Genomic DNA, 23,093 nt, shown 5'->3' on the forward strand with positions numbered 1-23,093 from the left:
AATCAGCTTACGCACAGCATCAACGTTTTCTTGGGTGACTGCAGTTTTTGGATGACCTTGACGGGGATCATCACTGAACTTGACACGTTCACGTTGAAACTCAGCAAACCAGCGATAAATTGTGGTTTTGGATGGGGTTTTATCACCAAATGCAGAAATCATCCGGTCAACACACTGTTTTTGTGTTAAACCACTTCGAAAGTCATAATAAATCATCGCTCTTGAATTTTCTCGAGTCAATTCCATTTTCTCAACGACTAAACAAGTTTGACAAAACCTCGTAACAAGACCGAGAATCTTTTTTTAAATAAATAAATGGTATTCGATTTTTAAAACCAAGGAGTTTTCAATTCAAAAGATTTTAATATGACAGGAACAGTGGAAATATTCCATTCCCGATACTTTTAGTGCAGCCTAGTAATCCCTTAACATAAAGTGAGCCGTGACCCCTCATACATTTAAAAAATAAATTAATCAATAGTATTATTTTTTATTTTATTTTATTGCCCTTGTAGGCAGACGAGCACACGGCCCACCTGATGGTGGGTGGTTACCGTCGGCCATGGACTTCAGCAATGCCAGGGGTAGAGTCAAGCCGCTGACTGCCACTTAATATTCTCCACAAGCCTCGTTTGAAGAAGGACATGTCATAGCGCTCGGGAAACACCGTGGAGGGGAGCTCATTCCATAGCCGGATGATACGAGGCAAAAAATACCTCTGGAAACGCACTAAATGAAATATAAAGTTTAGATTGAATAATAAATAATATACCTACTTTAAATCCAAAAAATCCATTGAAGAACCTTCTAGAATTACGTATGTACAAAACATATTTGTTATAAATATTTAGAAATAATTTTCAAATGTTATCTATTGAACGATTTTTTTTTTTTTATTGTCCTTGTAGGCAGACGAGCATACGGCCCACCTGATGGTGAGTGGTTACCGTCGCCCATGGACTTCAGCAATGCCAGGGGCAGAGCCAAGCCGCTGCCTACCGACCTACTTTTCTATACACATACGAACTGCAGCTAACCTATCGAGATTACATGACACTTCGAATCCTCCCGATCTATTCTCACTGATGCATTCCTAGTACCGCTCACCGTTCTCGTCAAATCCAACGAATGCGACTACTGATTTCATCGAGAAAGTTAACCCACAGACACAGGCCGCTGAGTTTCTTGGTTTCTCTCTCTCTAGACCTTTTCAGTGGTCGCGATTTCGATCCGGTGGTAAATTCAGTGAAGCACTGTCCTTTACCTTTAGCACAATCACTCAGGCTGAGCCTTGTGAGCTACACGTCTGGTAAAGCAAACATAACGCCTCGTGGTTACTATTTTTTTTAATTTATTGCTTAGATGGGTGGACGAGCTCACAGCCCACCTGGTGTTAAGTGGTTACTGGAGCCCATAGACATCTACAATGTAAATGCGCCACCACCTTGAGATTTTAGTTCTAAGGTCTCAGTATAGTTACAACGGCTACCCCATCCTTCAAACCGAAACGCATTACTGCTTCACGGCAGAAATAGGCGTGGTGGTACCTACCCGTGCGGACTCACAAGAGGTCCTACTACCAGTGAAATATATATATATATATATATATAGCTATAGGTAAGCAAAAAGAACTGTTCAGGTGGTACAATCGAATCGAGGCGACTTCGTATTGCCTGCTGATGAAGAGAGGATGAAGGGGCAGCTATCCGACGTCCTCGATGTCCGACGAATAGTAACGTAATAATGGCGACGACGGCAATGTTGTGTGGTGACCTCAGCAGCGAACCTGCGCGTGCGCGTTGTTAGATTGTGGAAGGCATCACACTCCCTGCATCCACCGTGAAGTCATCCCGCGTTCTGGTTTGAAGTAAGGGACGCGTTCTACAATCCAGTAATGTTTTTTATCTACATATTCGCCAGTGATCTGGGGGGTGAATTCTGGCTTCACCGTAACCGATGGGCTCACGGGGCTCAGCATGAAAGATTTTTCCAATATTAAGCTAACCGAAATTTATGCTTCACAGTGGGTGATAGTAATGACGTTGTACTGTTGAACGGTCCACTTCGTATAAAATGTCTACGGAAATTCTTAGACTTACCGTAATTTTACTATCCACCTTGAGACATGAATTCTAAGTCCCAAATACAGTGTAGTATAGTATACAGTATGAGCCTACCCTACAATGAGGAACTCAAGCTTCGCCCTAGAAATTATGATGAACCCACCCGTACCTCACCTCACAAAACGTACCTATCAGCAGTAAATACACAAAATATATTTTTAGCATTTCGTAAATTCGGTGTTATTCGCTTATCTTAAACGGTAGGTAGCGGCTTGAGTCTGCCCCTGGCATCGCTGACGTCCACGAGCGACGGTAACCGCTCACCATCAGGTGGGCCGTGAGCTCGTCTACCTAAACGGACAATAAAAATAAAAAAATAAAAAAATCTATCGCATGTGCTTAGTTCGTGTATTACCATTTTTTGATTTTATTACCTCTGTATTCTTGCCACACTGTAGCTGTTATACATTTTATTTATTTGATTTTAATCAAACATCTCCTCTAGCAGATGCCAGCCGCATGTTTGGAAATATTCATCATCAACTCAGGCCTAAAAGAATTATCTCACTGTAAGCATCGACATGTCTATTTTTTTTTGTTTATTGCTTAGATGGGTGGACGAGCTCACAGCCCACCTGGTGTTAAGTGGTTACTGGAGCCTATAGATATCTACAACAGCAATGCGCCACCCACCTTGCGATATCAGTTCTAAGGTCTCAGTATAATTACAACGGCTGCCCCACCCTTTAAATCGAAACGCATTACTGCTTCACCGCAGAAATAAGCAGGGCGGTGGTACCTACCCGTGCGGACTCACTAGAGGTCCTACCACCAGTAAAAACAATCTGTCTATACAAAAATGTTCTGCAATTCAATCCATAATCAATTCTATACAGCTATATTGCTTCCTCACATTCAAATTCATCACCTAGCAACAAGTTAACATCATAAAGCTTATTATAACATTAATATTTTGTCTTCAAAAAGAAGAAATATTTCTTGACAAAGATCACGTTTTAATCAGTCTATGTTAAAAGGTTATATTATTTTTCTACAATGTGACTGCATAAATTTCGCGATAACAGACTTGACCTTCCCCTGACTTTATAGGGTATCACACAGACATTGTTATGGCGTGTCTTTACAAAACAATATCGCGGCTATTGAACCTTAACGATGTTAGGTTATTTTTTTATAAATATGTTGATGAAGCTCGATCGCACATTGTACGTCCATGACGGACCTATAACTTTTCTTATCTCTCTAACGTGAATGTCAATAGAAGATGAGTAATCCGTTCATTAGTTAGCGGGTCTAACACAATTTCAGAAATGAAAAGCTTTGAGCATCGCTATGTTATTCTTTTTTTTTATTGCATACATGTGTGAACGAGCTCACAGACCACCTGGTGTTGAGTGGTTACTGGAGCCCATAGGCATCTGCAACGTAAATGCGCCACACCTCTGAGAAATAAGTTCTAAGGTCTCAGTATAGTTACAACGGCTGCCCCACTCTTCTAACCGAAACGCATTACTGCTTCACGGCAGAAATAGGTAGGGTGGTGGTACCTGCCCGTGCGAACTCACATAACCACCACTACTTACGCAGTTTAGCATAAAATTTACGGATTCCATCTTTATAACAGAGTATCCGCTAATAAACTTTAAATGTTTCAATATTTTATTAATCACTAGCGGACTTGAAAGACGTTGTTCTGTCCTAAATCCGAAATTTCAATACTTTTTTTCGAAAAAAAAAAAACGTAAAATAACGATTTTTAGTGGACCGAATTATGCATATAAAAAAATGTCGAATTCACACATATACAAAACACATACAATAAATTACATCAGAATCCAAAATCAGAAAACCAAATCAAACTTATCGTTGAATATCTTCTAATCATATACCAAAGATGATATGAAGGTAACAATAACAATAGCAACATTTTTTTTATTACCGTATAGCAAACGAGCATACGGCTCACCTGATGGTGAGTGGTTACCGTCGCTCATGGACGACAGCAATGCCAGGGGCAGAGCCAAGCCCCTGCCTACCATTTAATACTTTCCACAAGCCTCATTTGAAAAAGGACATGTCGTAGCGCTCGAGAAACACCGTGGAGTCATTCCAAAATCGGATGGTAAGTGGCAAAAAAGATCTCTGGAAACGCACTGTGCATTAACGCAGTGGCTCCAGGTAGTACGGATGAACTCTACTCCGGTGGCGGGCGGTGCGCTGGTAAAAACGAGATGATAGTATCATTTCAAACAATTCCTCAGAGCATGGAACATACGGTACAAAATACAGAGGAAATCGAAGTCCCTCCGCAGACCCAGACGTTCCATGAACGTGCGTCTTTATAAGCTCACGATTAACAATAATATTAAAAAATCGAATAATAAAATTGTTTTGCGACAATCATGATAAAATGTATTTTTTGTTTATATATAAAGTTCATTGTCTAGACTTCACACATCGAGTTGACTCAACTATCTACGTTTACTATTTGAAAACAAAAAGTGCATTCACATTTTATATCAGTTTTCGTTGAAAATGACCTGCGTCTGAACCAGTATTTGTGCCCTATAAATTGACGAGCCAAATGTTGTTTTGCATCAGAATTAGACGCAAGATGCAAACGTTAGGAGTTCTAGTCTGTGCTTTTTTCATAGGCAGCTCCGGATTCTTAATTAAAGTGCCTACCGCTGTAAATCTACCAGAGCCATCGGAATCGGGTGAGTTTCTGTTCTTCTAATGCTAGATTAATAGAATAGTCTTAACCATAATATGGGTACTTCTTTCTCGCCGTCAAAAGCAAACAAATTTTGGGCTCACATTTTCGTCGGCTGTTATCACTAGGGGACGTTGTTATAGGCGCGGACACCGAGAACACTTTGTCTTAGCCCTCGTTTGGTAATTTAATCTATACTAATATAATAAAGCTGAAGAGTTTGTTTGTTTGTTTGTTTGAACGCGCTAATCTCAGGAACTACTGGGCCGATTGGAAAAATTCTTTCAGTTTTAAATAGCCCGTTTATTGAGGAAGGCCATAGGCTATAATAATATAACATCACGCTAAGACCAATACAAGTGGAGCACCAATAAATAATTTTTCAAAATCGGGATTTTTTCCCTTTTGAGAGGTTCCACTGTGTGGAAACGGTGAAAGTTTAGCTAAAATAATGTGTGACAGAATTGTCATTGAAAAATCTAAAAAAAGTCCGCGACAGCAATATCTATATGTTAAGATTGGCTCACTATAACCGTTTTTTATGCTAACCAAATTTGTTCTAAAATAAAGCATTATTTGTGAACTGTTCCACGCGTACGAAGTCGCGGGCAAAAGCTAGTATTAAATAAGGAAGTTTATACCCCAAAAAAAGGGAACTCTTAAAACGCACTGTCGTGGAACGCAGCGGTTCCCGCACGGAGGAATTCTATTATTATTAAAGATGGTGCAATAATAAAAATGAGATCATTGATGATTGAGATAATCTCATTTTTTTGATTTGACCTTGATGTCACGATGAAAGAATATGAGTAGCGTTCAATCCCAAGCGACCTTTTGTAATTTCTTCTACGATTTCAACATATAAAACAAATTCTACACGCAAAATTATATATTTAATGAACCAGTCTAACTGAAATGTTATCGCTTTTCTTTTAATTTTAAATTATTTGATTAAAATTTTAATGTACTTTAACATGAAATCAGTTCCCGTCAACTTGGTGACTGTTCAAAAACTACTATTGCCGCTTTTCGAGGATGTCTGCGAAATCAGCAAAGATCCGGACATATTGAAATCTGCCCAGGAATTCTTAAGCTTATTAGATGAAGATTTTACGGTGAGTGTGAATGTTATTTTTAAAATAAAATCGTTGAGGAGCTAAATATTTGCGAATCGGTAACATGAATGATAGGCAATACTAAGGTTCGTAGCAGGATATTCCGAAATTTCAACATGTCTCAAAGTTCTAAGTAAATAGAAGCTTTCACTTTGTGATTTCAATAGGCTCTGTTATAATTAGGTGGGCTCCATCCATCATATACGTCCCCGAAATATATACACTAATATACTCTAGACTCTAATATATACAGACTATAATATATACACTAATAATAGTAATATCTATTTATATCTAATAGAAATATTTGCGATAGTGCTTCCACATAGCTTGTTTGCTTGTAACTTCCGCTATCACACCACCTTCTTGAAGCAGAAATCATAATGCGTTTCCAGGGATTTTTTGCAACGAATCACTGGGCTTTGAATTAACTTTGAACTGCACGATGTTCCTCGATCACTGTGACATGTTCTACAAAAAAGAGCTTGATGACTCTCGATGAACCTTTCCTATACCTCTGGTATTGCCAGTGTCCATAAGTGACGTTACTCACTCACTGCCAGGAGGCTGTAAGCTCGTCTATCACATTTAGGATTCACATTTTAACACAATAATAGAAATAAAAAAGTTATTTCCTACAAATTTACATACAAATTACAAAACATCTTATAATGCTGTTATATTTTACAGGATCCTGAAGCGATATCGAATTTTAAAGAATTAAAATCCAAAGGATTTTTACCTAAAGGCGAAATTTTCACAGAGTATAATAAAAGTCATTTAGATGAACTTGAAATTGTCTACGAAACGTTGTGTAATGCGAAGAACTTCGACGTATTCTTCAAAGCTGCGGCATGGGCAAGACAAAACTTAAACTGTGGGGTTTACATTAGCGCTCTATATTTAGCCGTCGGAAAGAGGCGAGACACAAAAATGCTATTAATACCCCCGCCATATGAAATACTCCCCAATTATTTCATTAACAAAGATGTTGTAATCCAAGGATCGTTTATCGCTTCCGGCCAAGAACTCGAACTATCTGATAACGTTGAAGTTGAAGGAAATTCGTACACGATTAACGCTAATTACACGGGAAGTTTCTTTGAAAATAACGACGAGTCTAAATTGGCGTACTTTCGTGAAGACGTCGGCTTGAACACTTTTTATTATCTAAGAAAACTGAAGCAAGCGCCGTGGTTCAATAATGACATTGTCAATGGTAAATACGGGGAAAATTTGTTTCAAATGATGACACAATTGAACGCTAGATATAATATGGAACGCTATGCGAACGGACTACCAGAGCTTGTTAGTTATACGTGGGCATCTGTGCCAGATGTGCCGTACGATCCTACGTTAATATACACAAACGGAAATGAATTTGGTTCTAGAAATGACCATCTACAAATGTTAGATTCGGAGAGTGTCGGATTGCTTCAAACTATTGAGAGCAACATTGGCACCGTGGTTCAACATATGGTAAGTTTCAAAATCATTATCAAATATCAAAATATAAGTAATGTTTTGAAATAGTTTTTAGCACATATTTTGAAATTTTTCTTTTTTCGGCATTAAATTTTAAACATTTCTCGACCTATATTATTGATTTCAGATCGACACTGGATACAATAAAACACAAATATTAAACCATTTAATGGAAATCCTTGTAACGGGTGACAGAAGCTATGAGACATTGTCACGACATCTCCTTGGCAAAGATCATACCGACATCGGGTAATTTAGACATCGATTGAGCTATATTTATGATTAATAGGCTCTTAAAATGATCTCAATGTTCTATTCCATTTGTACATTTTCAGATATCCGTCTGCATTACAACACTACATGACAACGGTAAGAGACCCGATGTTCTGGATTATTAATAAGAAAATCGTGGACATTGTTTATAATGCGCTACAATACGTACCACCGTATGAACGAAATGAGTTATATTTCCCAGGAGTAGAGGTCGTAAATGTTGATGTTAAGAAAATGTTAACAGCGTTTGACTTCTCTGAATTTGACGTGTCTGAAGCTTTAAAAACAACTGAAGATAAAACCACGTTCCAAATTAAAATTGGTCAACCGAGATTAAATCACAAGCCCTTTACTATCAAAGTGAACATTTCGTCATTAATATCACAAAAGGGCGTTGTTAAAATGTATCTTGGACCGAAAGTATTACCGGGCGAGTTTGCGAAGAAGAAAAATATGTTTACGTTGCTTGACAGCTTTGAAACAAGTTTGAAACCGGGCACGAACATTATAACAAGAACATCCGATGCTATGAAACATTTCTCTAACGATTTAATTTCTCTTAGAACTATACACAAATACGTACAGAATGCAGAATTTGGCTTAGACGCTATTCCATTTAAAAGTTTTGATTTTCAAACAGGCTACCCTTCAAGGCTAGTCCTTCCCAAAGGCTCTACTGAAGGAGTACAACTCCAAATATTTGTATTCGTTGCCCCACTTTATAAGGGCTTCGAAAACTTTAGTATATTACCACGTGCAGAGTTTAACAAAGCAATACTTTCTCCTGGCTATCCTTTAGATTTGACTATTGAAGATAAGCAGTTATTCGATTTACCAAATGTTTTCTTGAAAGATATTATCGTTATGCATAAAGGAGATAGTAAAGTTGAAAACTATGGCGGTGCCGGTGTCAGTAAAAAGTGGTATGGCACCAATACATACGATCCTTCTTTGAAACCAAATTATTCATCAAATAATGAACCATTTGATTATCAGTCCAAAAAGAGTCAATATGGAAAAAAAGACTACTACGCTACTGATAGCAGTGGTTTTAAAAAAGAAGAACCAATTAACATGATTCTTGACACAGAACAGAGAGAGGAATTAATGGAAGGTCCAGCTAAAAGACCTATTCTAAAACTGTCAGCTGGATTAGATAATAATTATCAAGGTAAAAGTAATGATTACAGATCTAAAAACGTAAAATATAGTTACGAGGATCAAAATAAACTATATTCCTCTGATGACACAGTAAATAAAAAAAATGTAATCAGAAATGAAAGCCCACAGGAAAGCATTCTACATGAACAAAATTTTCAGGAAACAGAGCCTCCAAATAAACCAATTCTATTTGCAGACAGTTCACAGAATATTGTGACTGGGAAAAATCAAAATGAATTTCAAGTTCCAGGTATACTGTCATTGCCTAGTGGCCCAATCACCAATATTGAAGATATACCATTCGATATAAATTTCAATAAAAAAGGCTCGGATATATCTAAAATTTCAAAATTAAGATTTTTTATAAATATCCCGAAACAAAATTTTACAATATACGACTACATCAAAAAATTAATGGAGAGTAGTCAAGATGATGAATTGTACGAGTAATGTAAAAATATAGTTAAATTTTAGAAATAAATGTTATCTTTATTTTAAAATCGTTAATACAAATGAATGTCAATAAAATTTGCTATGTAACTGTTTGTTTTTTTTATACGACTGCACAATCTCACACAATATTATTTTTACGAATGCAACACAACATTAACGATTGCAGATTAAAATTTAATAGATCGTAAAGCTTTGAAAGCTATTACGCTAAACATAATGTTCTACCAGAAGTATTTGTGAAGGAACAGAAACCGATACAGTATTTTGCTCTTTAACGTGGTTTTCTATCATTGATTTTGGAAATGGTCCAAAAATTTACAACGATGTTACGCTTTCCCTATTTTCATCGTGGAAAATTTAAAAACCATCGGTCACCGATGTGACAACAGCTAGAAAACAAATAGAAATACTTTTACAGTTGCTTACAAGGTTTTACATTGCAACGTATTTTTTTTAAATAATAATCACACTGTTGCCTTTGCTTATTAAATATATAAATAACCTTATTTTTGCTTCAAGACTTTAAAATTGGACAAGTAATTTTAATTAAACATTTTAAAATTGAAAAGACTGATATGTCACCGGAACTTTAATTACAAAAAAAAAAAGATAAATTCGGAAAACAAAAAAATATTTTAATTTACGAAATTAATAGCTCAGACATAATATTTGGAATCCATGGAGTTCGTACTGGTAACCAAAAAAAATTTACATACTAAATATTGTAGAAAATAAATACTAAATAATAGGCTTTAAATGCTAAAATCCTTCCTGATATGAAAAGTCACAAAGCTAATAAAACCGAAACAAGTTTTAAATTATCGTAAGTTTTGTGTATATTTGTGAGCTTTGCTCTCACACTATTTTGTTTGTTGGCAAATAGAATTGTGAGCAATTAATTTAATAATCTCAGCTCAGCACTTAGACTTATCAGGCATTCTGATCGTGTGGACGAGACACATTCACTCACGCGAAGTGACAAATTAATAGATAACATAGTAGATGAGATTAGGCACTCTGTCTGCAATGTGTTAGAAACAAAACACAATACAAAAATATTTAAAAGGACGGAATTATGTTTTTCTATGCTTGTTTAGGACTGTTTGTAACACATTCTAAAACTAAAAAAAAATAAGACAATAGATATTACTAAAAATAATGGATTTTACAAGTTCTAATTTGGATATGCTTCTTTATTCATTAAGATAATATATCACTTTTATGGACTGCTTTGTAGTGTTCTTATTTTGTTCTTTGGGACCCAAATCCCAATCAAAAATGTGAAAATGGGATTAAATAATAATACATATATGTAGAGATGCTTGATATAGACATACTGACAAAACAACAATAACAATTTGAAATGGTTGTAAAACGCATCCTAAGCCCGTACTGGTGGGCGTCACCATCCTGCCTATTTCTGCTGAGAAGTAATGATTTGTGCTGATACCAGTTTTTGAGAATTGCTGTCTTTTATGAACCCTACTTTGGCCAAATTGTTTAAACGAGTCCCATGATTTGTAAGCGGAGTAAAATGTCCCTTCGGAACAAGGTGACACTTTACAAAACTTGCATAAGGCCCGTCATGACTTACGCGAGTGTGGTGTTCGCTCACGCGGCCCGCACGCACATAGACACCCTTCAATCTCTACAATCCCGCTTTTGCAGGTTAGCCGTCGGAGCTCCGTGGTTCGTGAGGAACGTTGACCTACACGACGACCTGGGCCTCGAATCTATACAGAAATACATGAAGTCAGCGTCGGAACGGTATTTCGATAAGGCTATGCGTCATGATAATCGCCTTATCGTAGCCGCCGCTGACTACTCCCCGAATCCTGATCATGCAGGAGCCAGTCACCGTCGACGCCCTAGACACGTCCTTACGGATCCATCAGATCCAATAACCTTCGCACTAGACGCCTTCAGCTCTAGGAGCAGGCTTAGGGACCTCGGTAACCGTACTCGTCGAACTCGACAAAGAGTTCGCCGTGCAACCTAACCCATGAATCAGCTCGCTGAGTTTCTCGCCGGATCTTCTCAGCGGGTCGCGATTCCGATCCGGTAGTAGATTCATTCGCGAAGCAGCTGCTCTTGAGCTGTTAGGTCTCCTTCGGAGGCGCTCGGGTAGCTGTTAGCAAATCCCACCCCTCCTGGCTGAGCCTTTGCTCGCCCACCTGTCCTGGTGAAACTGGAAAGGCCTCCGGGCCACCAGTAATCCTTCAATCATAAAAAAAATAAAAAAAAAAAAAAAAAAAAAAAATGTTTAAACGAGTGCAAAATCTAACACCGGTTCGGAATCGCAACCCACTTAGAAGATCCGGCAAGAAACTCAGTGGGCATACGTATTTTATGGTTCGTAAGGTGGAGACGTTCTATTTCTTTTGTGCAGTGAAACGAATATACAATCCTATTGATATTTTGTTACGAAACTCTTCCCGATCGACTACGTCTGGTCGATTATTCTGTAACTAAACCTACAGCTCGTTGGCTGTGACCCTTCTAAATCAAGGTCATGATTGTAGTTACTGCGAGTGCGTCCGTATGCCGACTAACATGAGATTTTTTATAATTTAAGTTAAAATATAATCTGGCAAATCTATTCATCAATGAAACACGAGACAGAAGCTATGAAATAAATCTAGATTTCCTAGTCCCTTTAAATTAAGTAATAACATGTTTTAAGTGAACCACCACCCATCTGGAGTCATTTGTCAGTGATACTTCAAGCAACCAATAATTTACATGTCATAAAAAAATAACATTAAACAGTACTAACACTTGTTTATTATCTTCTTCTTCTTCCAGTGCCTCTTCAATCCTGAAGGTTGGCCGTTAGCTTCCTGTATTTATTTCTGTCAGCAGCCAGCCGGAACAGCTGCTCGACTGAGGCAATACCGGTCCACTCCCGGATATTCCGGAGCCATGACTTCTTTCTTCGCCCAGCACGTCTCTTTCCGTGCACTTTGCCCATCATTATCAACTGCAACAGCATGTATCTGTCGTTCCTGAGCACGGGGCCGAGATATTCTATCTTGCGCTTTTTGATAGAAGGCAACATTTTCCGGGACATATGAACGCGCTGAAGTGCGGTTTCGTTCCTGACCTTGTTTATTATACTAATGCTTATTTCGTTTAATTTATTTGGGGTATATTTTTTGGGTGCAGTAAAGTATGCTCTATTTTATTTTTATATATTTCAAACTCTACCAGTCTTTACTGTGTCTATCGCTCTATATATGTCTATACTTTCTTCGAAATAACTCATACAACTAAAAAAAATTAAAAATAATAAAAAAGGTACAAAAAAACATGCTGATCGTATTTTAAAATTTATTAATCATATAAACGACGCAAACCAAACGAACAAAAATAAAAATATAAAGTACCTATTTATTTTTATATCAATTCAACTACATACGCACCTTTTTGTGAAAATTTAAGCTGAATTAATACATAATATTATTTACCGTATCATGACTGAAATTTAATTTAAGTATCAAAAACAAACTGACTGTTATTATGGATCAAATTTTCTCGCACTACTCACGCTAACAAAATTTCATGACATCATGTCGTGGTTTCAGTTTTTTAAATCCAACTAATTGCCATATTAACATCTATTGCAATAGAGTAATAAAATTATAGAGAAGACATCACTAACAAACTATTCAAAGAATTATTTACATTTGGCTCCCGGTCATCATTGAATTTGCAAGGAAAACGCTGGGTTCCGTGCCAAAATTAAAGCTTCATAATACATACTTAGTATAGGTGTATGATCGATGATTCAGGGTCCGGAGTATGTCTTTAAACTATTTGCATTTCGTTTGGCTGTGACATCTAATTATTTCGATTTTGGAATGCTGTGAAGCAATAAATTATCTGCAAGCCGGCTACGGATCGACTCGTTAATTTAATTTACTCTATGGGTTATTATGATTTCGATGGACTAGCTGAGGCTCTTAATTAAATTCCTCGTTGCGTTTCTATTAACTAAGTCGTAAAAATATATGTTAAATGTTTACGAACGTTTGAGAAGTTCATTTGTAAAAAAAAAACGTCTGAACGATGATAAGAATATGTTTCAATATTCATTAATTTATTTGCCTGATGATATTTAGAGAAATTTCTTGAAATCGGAACACAGTTTTTTTTTTCACAGGGAAGTTTTATATTGAAAGTTTTTTTTTATTACTGTTTCTCTGGGTGGACGAGCTCGCGGACCACCTGGTGTTAAGTGGCTACCGGAGCCCATAGACAACGTAAATGCCCCACCCACTTTGCGATATGAGTTCTAAGTCTCAGTTTTTACAGTACAACGGCTGCCCCACCTTTCAAACCGAAACGCATTACTGCTTCACGGCAGAACTAGGCAGGGTGGTTGTACCTACCCGTGCGGACTCACGAGACGTCCTACCACTACTAATTACGCAAATTAAAAATTTGCGGGTTAATTTTTATTACACTTTGTTATTCCTTCACTGTGGAAGTCAATCGTGAACATTTATTAAGTGCATATTTCATTAGAAAAATTAGTACCTGTCGGCGGGATCCGAACACCGATGCATCGCTACATACGAATGCACCGGACGGTCTTATCCTTTAGGCCATGACGACTAAAAATAAATATAAACCAAATTCAATTCAACCTTAATACATATTTGAATGAAATGCGTCAATTGAAATTGATTTAACGTGATTATCAAATTTATTTGCATAGGGTCATAGTTCATACATCGGTTGTATCAGGTACATCGGTTGTAGGGTGGCACGGTCACTTTACAATTCAATTTAGATTTTCAACTCATGTCTGAAGGTGGTTAGGGTAACTGTATTGTCTCCGATAAGCACTTAACGCGATGACCCGTGAACTCGTTCATCAATCTAGGTGATAAAAAAAAAGACAAACGCTATATGACGTCACACGAAACGTGATGAGCGCAATGACGTCAATTGTATGACTGCACGCAGTGTTCTTATAAAACAAACGTGTATTTGATGATACGATGTAACGATTTCATTGCACGTGATGTAATACACACAGGGTGTAAGAAAACCACTACTGAAACAATATTAATTAACTAAAATAAACCCAAATACTTGTAGTTTCGTTCGCATTTCACTTTGTGTATCGTGATGTTGTAAAGGATAAATAAATAAATAACAAATAAATATTTACTAACAATCACGTCACGTTAACTGGTCCCGTGATAAGTTCGAAAAGAACTTGTGTTACAGGTACCAGATAACGGATATAAATGTAAGATTTTTATTATACACATACATATATTTAATATACATCCATAACCCTGGAAAAGACATTTATATTTATCATACAAATATCTTCCCTTGGCGGGATTCGAACCCGCGACCCCCTTGTGTAGTGACCATGTCACTTACCACTACACCAGACGGCCGTTAAAGATAAAAGATATGGGCATGTGATTTAATTTCACTAACAAATCATTTTATGCGTATATTGAAGGTGTAATTGTTTATTGATATAATAAATGCTTCCGTCTACTTTACTATATCAGAGTCATCATGATCAAATTTTTTTTAACTGTAATAAAATAACAAATATTTCGAACAATAGTATCTTTTTTTCTTCTTTTTTTATTGCTTAGATGGGCGGACGAGCTCACAGCCCACCTGGTGTTAAGTGGTTACTGAAGCCCATAGACATCTACAACGTAAATGCGCCACCCACCTTGAGATATAAGCTCTAAGGTCTCAAGTATAGTTACAACAGCTGCCCCACCCTTCAAATCGAAACGCATTACTGCTTCACGGCAGAAACAGGCAAGGTAGCGGTACCCACCCACGCGGACTCTCAAGAGGTCCTACCACCAGTAATCTATTTGGTTTTTATAGATACAGAGCCTATAAAAACAAAAGTTAAGCAGCACAGACATAAACATAAATTGTAATTACAATAAATGACCTTTATTACAAACATGTTCTACAGAAATCCCTAAAGCCAATTAAAGTCAACAAGATATCGCGTTAAAAAAGTCATTACGTCAATGAAGATAGATGCACCGATTTATTTGTAATCCGATCCACTGAATCAATTCTATTGTTGAAGTGCAAATAACAAAACAAACACGTGGCCGTTAAACGTAAAGCTCAGATTAGTTTCTGTGGTGTTCGTATGAGAACACAAAAATTATAGTCGATCACCGAGAGTCTATATCTGCGCGGGCGCCGCTTCTGTATAACTCGTTTCACGCGTCAGTGGTTGCCAATCGAAACAGGCCGCCGGAATATATTATTGTATTTTTCGTTTTTTCTTTTTTTTTTTTGTAAACCTTGAATTCTTTTATTCGAATATTTTTAAATGAGTATGTTCTTCGAAGATAATACTTTTTTAGTGACTTTATTAAAATCTCTATATATATGTCTATACATATATTATCTCGTTTTAATACTCTCTGTAAATACAAATGTTGCAAAAATAATGATTTTTCACTAACTAATATATTAAATATTAAAAATTAATAAAAAAAAATTATTACCTTTATCTTGACAGGGTATAATGGTAATATACAATTAAAAATGATTTTAAATTTATATTATCCATAATTAATAAATCTAAAATCGTATTTCCACAAACAGATTGAGAACAACTGGAACTGACGCTGCTACGCATAATATTTTAATTGGGATTGTTGTGAATCGACTGGCTTCAAAGGAATTTCCTGCTGTTAATCATGAAACAACTTTATGTGCAAGCAGGTCTGGTACGCTTCAAAATGGACACTTTGAAGCAGAACAGCTTCTCTAGTCAAAACAACTCACCATTAACACTCCTTCAAGCTAAATATGGGTACAGTTGACAGATCAATAGCCACGTTTGATTCGAAAATATAAATGTATTAATATTAAGGAATCTTTTTTTTTAAATCGTTAAAATTAAATCGTAAAGCTAGTTATGCTTATGAATATAAGTTTTTGTTTTATTAAATACGAATTTCGTTTTAAGAGTGAGATCAGAAAAGAAAATAACGTTTAATTCTCACATAAACCACTTTTACATTTAACATACAATAACGAGGCAGCCATAAAACACTAAAGTGTCTACCAATAAATTTTCTGGGAACGTAAAAATTAACACAATATTTCTTTGTAGTCACTCTTATTATATATATGTACATAGATATATATAGAAATAAATATAGCGCCTTCGTGCATTGGTTTTCAAATAATCAATCTAAAAATGGCGCATTTAACGGCAACGACTCGTAAATTACTTTCAATTTTATGTAAATAAATCTGACAAGTCACTTCCTGTAAATAAAATGTGGGTTTCGTTAATACGTTTTCATCATTGGCGGTGGTTATAATTTATACTGTGGAGACCCGATGACCTACGTCACACGCACGGGCCAGAGTAGGATGGATGGTTTTTCACTTATTTTTGTATTTTCAGACTGAAGGAATGCTATAAATAAGGGTGGCATTCGACCGCGTAGTCTAGTGTAACAACACTCGCATACGGATTCAGTTCTTGTTACAGCCGCCAATCCTTGACGTGCAACATGGTGAGGGGATTTCAATGTTAAATAGTGATGTGAAAATGTGATTTACAGTGCAGTTTTTACGATGTGGGAGCAAACTACAATCAACTATAATGTGAAAGACGCTTAGCAAAACATAGTTAAATGTTCAAATAAAAAATGTTGGTTACCTCTGGCCCTTTTGTTAGAAACGAATCTAATATGTTTTCATAAAAGATTTATTCTATATATACGTATATTTTAACATAAAAAAAAAACTTCAAAATGCTATAAAAATTTTATGACAAAAAAATAATTAAAATACAAAACTTCAAGGAAATTATTTCATTTCTCTTCGCACAGGATTCCGATGATGAACAAAAGATGGCCATGCTGCGTAAAGCATTCCAGATGTTTGACACCACGAAGTCTGGTTACATCGACGTGCTGAAGATCTCCACCATTCTCAACACAATGGGACAGCTATTCGATGACTCAGAACTTCAAGCACTCATCGATGAAAACGATCCGGAAAGTAAGTAGCCTAATTTGGTTCTACTTAAAAAAAAGTATATGGTACATCGATTTATATTGACCGATAAGTGTGATGAATACGTAACTCTAAAACCAACAATAAAAAGGTATTTAAAGAAAACACGACTGCAAAAATGCACTAATAGGTAAAAAATCTGTTACTAGGAGTGATATAAAGATGCAATCGAAAGGGTTCAGGCATTGAAAAAATAGGTTAGATAAAAAAAAAACTCACATACATAAGCCCCGAAAACATTACATTTCTTTTTTGGGCATTTCCATAAAATAATAAAATGAATAAAAGTTTTTATATGATTCATTTAAAAAATCCTGTATTATTTTTTCAAAATATTCAATTTTATAATAAAAGAATTCCACAAGACGAGATTCACCTTTGCACGGATCGTTTTTGCTTATGATATGCCTTTACCGATTTTATGTGTGTAAAATAAAGTATAATTAATAATAAGAAAACAATCACAATTAAATAAAAATCTGATACTTACAATCTGAAACAAACGGGTATTTATCTAACCTACTCTGAATCAATGCTGGGCTGTGTGGGGAACTAAACATTCCATTGTCATTACGAAGTATACATTCAACATGGTGTTTACATAACAGCCTACAAAGCTATCTTCATTCACGCTAATCAGATTAGCAATCGTTGTACATGATATTAAAATGCTGAGATATTTTCATGGCTTAGCTGCTATTGAGACGAGGCACGTGCGCGGATATCGACGCCAAATATTTTAGAGAAAAATAATTATTTCTTCGTACATATTCGAAGGATAGTCCAACAACTTCGTACATTAAAATTCGATTCGTTTTATCTATAGTCGTTTTTTTTATTTCAGAAAATTGAAAAATACATTTAGAATCTTTTTTTTAAATAAAATATTAAATAAAAAATATATTTGCATTATTGGCCTTACCGCATTGCATAAACAAGGAGATTCACAGAGAGAGCGTTGATCAAGTCATTTGAGAACGATGCATACCGACGACGCGACACCTTCGCATGTTAATATTCACGAATATTTTTACACTTCGGGAGAACTAACGAGTCTATTTACGTACAGAACCAACGTGCAGTGTCCCTTTGAACGGTTTTGTTGTCCGCTCTAAAGTTTGGTTATAATATGATATACTACATATATTATGTAATTACGAGATTATATTATATTGTCCGCTCTAAAGTCGCTCGTTCGGTTTTTAATACGATATACTAAATATTATTTCATTACGAGATTATATTATAGTATTAGAAACGATAATAGTTAAAATAACATCATATGTTTTGATGACTTTGGATTATTCTTCTGAAGTTTTTGTTAATAACGTGACATCAACACCAACTCTACCTACTAGTTAATGAATATGAAGTTTCTACTGCATTCGTAAAAAAAAATATTTAGTGAGAAAATAATAAAATTAATTTCACATTATTTTTTGTACTCTAAATTGAATATAATCGATATCTACATAATACATAATCGATTATTCTTTTTAAATTATAGAACATATTTATACGTAGTGAACCCACATCCGCTCTTCACGGCTTAGTCGTGAGCCAAAAACTGATTGCATGTTTATGTAATTTCAGACAGTGGGAAGATCAACTTTGATGGCTTCTGTAATATTGCTTCCCATTTCCTTGAAGAGGAAGACGCTGAAGCCATGCAACAAGAACTGAAAGAAGCTTTCAGGTAATAATAATTTCGATTATTAATCTTTTTTTACTTCCATCAAACTGCTTATTACTAAGAATGCTATCTTACATAGGATCCGTATCTTCCTACTTATACCTTTTAGAAGCTCTTGGAAGGACCCGCCCATGTGATCACTAATGTATATATTGTATATATTATAGTATATTATATTTCAATATTCACAAGATTTCGTGTTTCTTCATTGATGACCTCGAATATTGAGTATACGCATAAAACAAAATATCTCAAATGTAACTAAACACCACTACAAATTCCAGGACGGATATTTTCATTTCATTCTCATATACAACGATAGAAGAATCAGAATAATTATTCTAAAAGCGAATGAACAAATTCTCGCGTTCGGGAAACCCAAAACATTTACATTAAACACAAGTAAAATAGTGCCTAGAATAATTGCAAATAGACCATAAAATAGATGTTAGAATCGAGTATATTAAACAGAGACGTAATTAATTGCATATACATACTATACCTGCAAAGTACCAACACACTACAGCGCCGAGCCGATGAAAATATTTGTTTAGTCTACTTTTTAATTAAGTTTCGTTCGTTTTTGCCTGTAGCGTATCCATTCATATAAAATGTAAGGTCATATTGACGGTCGTTTCGTGCAGTGTATTATCGTCCAATTGTCCAATGTCGATCAAGTGATTTAGCTTTACTGGTGGTAGGACCTCTTGTGAGTCCGCGCGGGTGGGTACCACCAACTTGCCTATTTCTGCCGTGCAGCAGTAATGCGTTTCGGTTTGAAGGGCGGGGCAGCCGTTGTAACTATACTTGAGACCTTAGAACTTATATCTCAAGGTGGGTAGCGCATTTACATTGTGGATGTCTATGGGCTCCAGTAACCACTTAACACCAGGTGGGCTGTGAGCTCGTCCACCAATCTAAGCAATAAAAAAAAAGAAGAAAAAAATGAATTTTCAAATACCGCGAGCAGTCACCAATTTATAAGTATTAATTACCTACTCGTAAACTCGCAGAGTTAATAAGCTGAAGTGGCAGTGGGCTGGTCACATATGTCGCAGAACCGATAACCGTTGGGGTAGAAGTGTTCTGGAGTGGAGACCGCGAACCGGCAAACGTAGTGTAGGACGCCCTCCTGCTAGATGGAGCGACGACCTGCGCAAGGCAGCTGGCAGTAACTGAATGCCTAGAACCGAATATCGGGTTTAGTGGCGAGCTTTGGGGGAGGCCTATGTCCAGCAGTGGAGTGCCGCAGGCTGATAATGATGACTCGTAAACATACGACTATACGTACCTACTTAACGTAGTAACGGCTCTTATTCTAAAGATATAATATGACTAGCTTTTGCCCGCGACTCCGTCCGCATGGAATAGTTACTTTGGCATAACGCTAAATTTTACCCCTACTTCATTTATGTAGAAAGTGAAGACATTTTTGAATTATAGAATGTTAAGGAGCTATTTAAACCCCTATTTTACTTACGAAATAATCAATGCATCGGTGCAATAAATTATATGGACATAATGTAGAATTGTTGCGTTTTTACCCAGTTCCAAATATTTCTGGAGGATTAGTAAAATATTGTCGCCATGATGATTGTGTAAATAAAACGAAATGCTCATCACAAGTTTGTGGAAAAAAAAACAAAATCTGAATTTTGCAACAATAGGAACCATTATATAATGCAAACATTTCACCCACGATCTACATTATCTATATTATTTCACCGGCTTGCTAGCCAAGACAAACAGAACTTATTTTTAACAGAATGCATTTCGTAGACTTTTAGATTTTACGAAAAAGCGTAGGATTTGATTTGTTGCAAGATTTAAAAATACGCTGACCATCTGTACCATTTAAGCCATGAGTACAATCATGCAGCAATATTTTGAATCACCTCACAAGCGATTTATCTAAAGGAAATACGAGTAATTTAAAAAATAAAAAAAACACCTTTTTTTTTTTAAAGACCTACCCGTCAACCGTGACAACACTACTCGTCAAAATAATCATTTTCTTAATATCATTTATTCTCAGATTATACGACCGTGAAGGTAACGGTTACATCACCACTTCAACACTGAAAGAGATCCTGGCCGCTCTTGACGATAAACTCAGCAACGCTGATCTTGACGGCATCATTGCTGAAATTGACACTGACGGCTCAGGAACTGTGGACTTTGATGGTGAGTTACTCGTACAATTATATTGTTCGTCATGTAGTATCTTAACAAAGGAAATACAAATGCGAGAATCGACCGACGATAGTAAATAAATTATTATTTCTTTGTTTACCTTAGCATCCATAAAGTGTAGGCAATTTAAGAAAAATGTCATGGAAAATATCTTAAAGAATCAATGAAAAATAATTAAGATATGCTTCGAAAAAAAAAAAAAACTCGTCCTAGAAATATTCGTCGCATTTAGATTATTTCCATAAGTTAAAAAATAAAAACTCGTAGTTAATATGTAATTGTTAAGTATATACAGAAACATATTTTTTCTGTATATTGTGATCTTTCAAACATCTGGAAGTACTATAAACAGTACATCAACGTTCTCAAGATGAATGACATTGTATGTAAATTAGCCCAAACAATTCCTCTGATGTTGTTTAGATGAAAAATTTAACAAGATCCTATGATCTATGTTATTCCGTTTATTTGTTTTTTTACGAAACCGTTTTTAGGATCAGATCATAAATTTTAGCACGTCTCGTATTATACATTAAATAGCAATGGTACGCCGGTCCTGAACCAAACATATCATATTATTTACGATTGTTTTGATCTACGCGCTCGCTGGAATTTTTATGTTTCAAGGTTTTAATCGTTCACTTTTATTTCTTTCTCTTACAGAGTTCATGGAGATGATGACTGGAGACTAAGCCCAGAGAAGCAAGGATTCACAATAGTATTATTATGATTAGTATTTATTTTGTAAATTGTATTAAAAATAACTAAGACTTCAATACTAGTACAAATCGAATGCGGTATTAGCATGGTTGTATAAACTGAAAGAAAAAAATTAAATACGTACCGATTTTGTCTATCTTGTAGAAATGTGCTTGTTATTTATGTACCTGCATCATGTAGGTCACGAACGTATTTGAATTCGTTCCAAAGAGTTATTTTTGGAATAATTCACTAGTGACGAGTTTTTTTTTTTTTGCATTGTAATCAACTTAATGCTAATATTTATAACGCATTGCACCTTTACTTCAAGAATAACTTTTAAGATTCCTACAATACAAAAATAGTCATTTTTTTTGTATAATTTGTTTTACTTTCAATACCTTTCTTCTGTTGCTAATAAGTCAAGGACAAAGCTATTAGAAATAAGCCGTTGTTTTGGGACTTTTTGAAGTCATCGTGGCCTAACGGATAAGACGTCCGGTGCATTCGTGTTGAGAGCGATGTACCGGTGTTCGAATCTCAGGCGGGTATCAATTTTTCTAATGAAATACGTACTAAACAAATGTTCACGATTGACTTCCATGGTGAAGGAATAACGTCGTGTAATAAAAATGAAACCCGCAAAATTATAATTTGCGTAATTACTGGTGATAGGACCTCTTGTGAGTCCGCGCGGGTGGGTACCACCACCCTGCCTATTTCTGCCGTGAAGCAGTAATGCGTTTCGGTTTGAAGGGTGGGGCATCCGTTGTAACTAAACTTGAGACCTTAGAACTTATATCTCAAGGTGGGTGGCGCATTTACGTTGTGGACGTCTATGGGCTCCAGTAACCACTGGACGTAAAAAAAAAGCTTTTTTACCTTGTATTTCATAATTTTACTGTGATGTAGCGGAATAAATAGCTCCAGAAACATAGCGTCTTCGAGTACATTATTATGCATTTCTAACAAACAACGCCCTGGAAGTGATAAATTGCCTCTTGACCAAAATTAACCGTGCACGAAGACAGACAATTGGAAAATTATCGCTTCCTTCAAACGTAATGTACTGTCGCGACGAGGCGTACTGAGATATTTATTCCATTTCTTTTTCCTCGCTTAACTTAGGAATATTCAAATATGGGCTTGAGGTAATTTGAGCCCAAATAATTAGG

The 23,093-nt window shown here is 36.0% G+C and overlaps 2 protein-coding genes across 2 annotated transcripts; both read left to right on the plus strand.

Moving 5' to 3' along the window:
* Positions 1–4,404: 4,404 nt before the first annotated feature.
* LOC101738588 (arylphorin subunit beta) lies at positions 4,405–9,371 on the plus strand. Its single transcript, XM_012695113.4, has 5 exons — positions 4,405–4,801; positions 5,782–5,912; positions 6,603–7,391; positions 7,525–7,646; positions 7,733–9,371. The coding sequence occupies exons 1-5, from the start codon at positions 4,669–4,671 to the stop codon at positions 9,279–9,281; spliced, it is 2,724 nt and encodes a 907-aa protein (XP_012550567.3). The 5' UTR covers positions 4,405–4,668; the 3' UTR covers positions 9,282–9,371.
* A 7,405-nt stretch (positions 9,372–16,776) lies between these two features.
* Positions 16,777–22,291, plus strand: LOC732982 (troponin C 25D). The gene is given in 5 exon segments (NM_001046978.1): positions 16,777–16,828; positions 17,147–17,318; positions 18,927–19,029; positions 21,062–21,210; positions 21,883–22,291. Coding segments are annotated over 5 exon segments (456 nt in total). The 5' UTR covers positions 16,777–16,825; the 3' UTR covers positions 21,912–22,291.
* Positions 22,292–23,093: the final 802 nt, after the last annotated feature.

The sequence above is a fragment of the Bombyx mori genome, chromosome 3, assembly GCF_030269925.1.
Source record: "Bombyx mori chromosome 3, ASM3026992v2".
Classification (NCBI taxonomy): domain Eukaryota; kingdom Metazoa; phylum Arthropoda; class Insecta; order Lepidoptera; family Bombycidae; genus Bombyx; species Bombyx mori.

Bases quoted from the DNA above. Each gene is read 5' to 3' on its own strand.
- LOC101738588 (XM_012695113.4), top strand. From the start codon at position 4,669: ATGTTGTTTTGCATCAGAATTAGACGCAAGATGCAAACGTTAGGAGTT. The intron at 4,802-5,781 runs GTGAGTTTCTGT...ACATGAAATCAG, and splicing joins ACCAGAGCCATCGGAATCGG to TTCCCGTCAACTTGGTGACT. The intron at 5,913-6,602 runs GTGAGTGTGAAT...TATATTTTACAG, and splicing joins TATTAGATGAAGATTTTACG to GATCCTGAAGCGATATCGAA.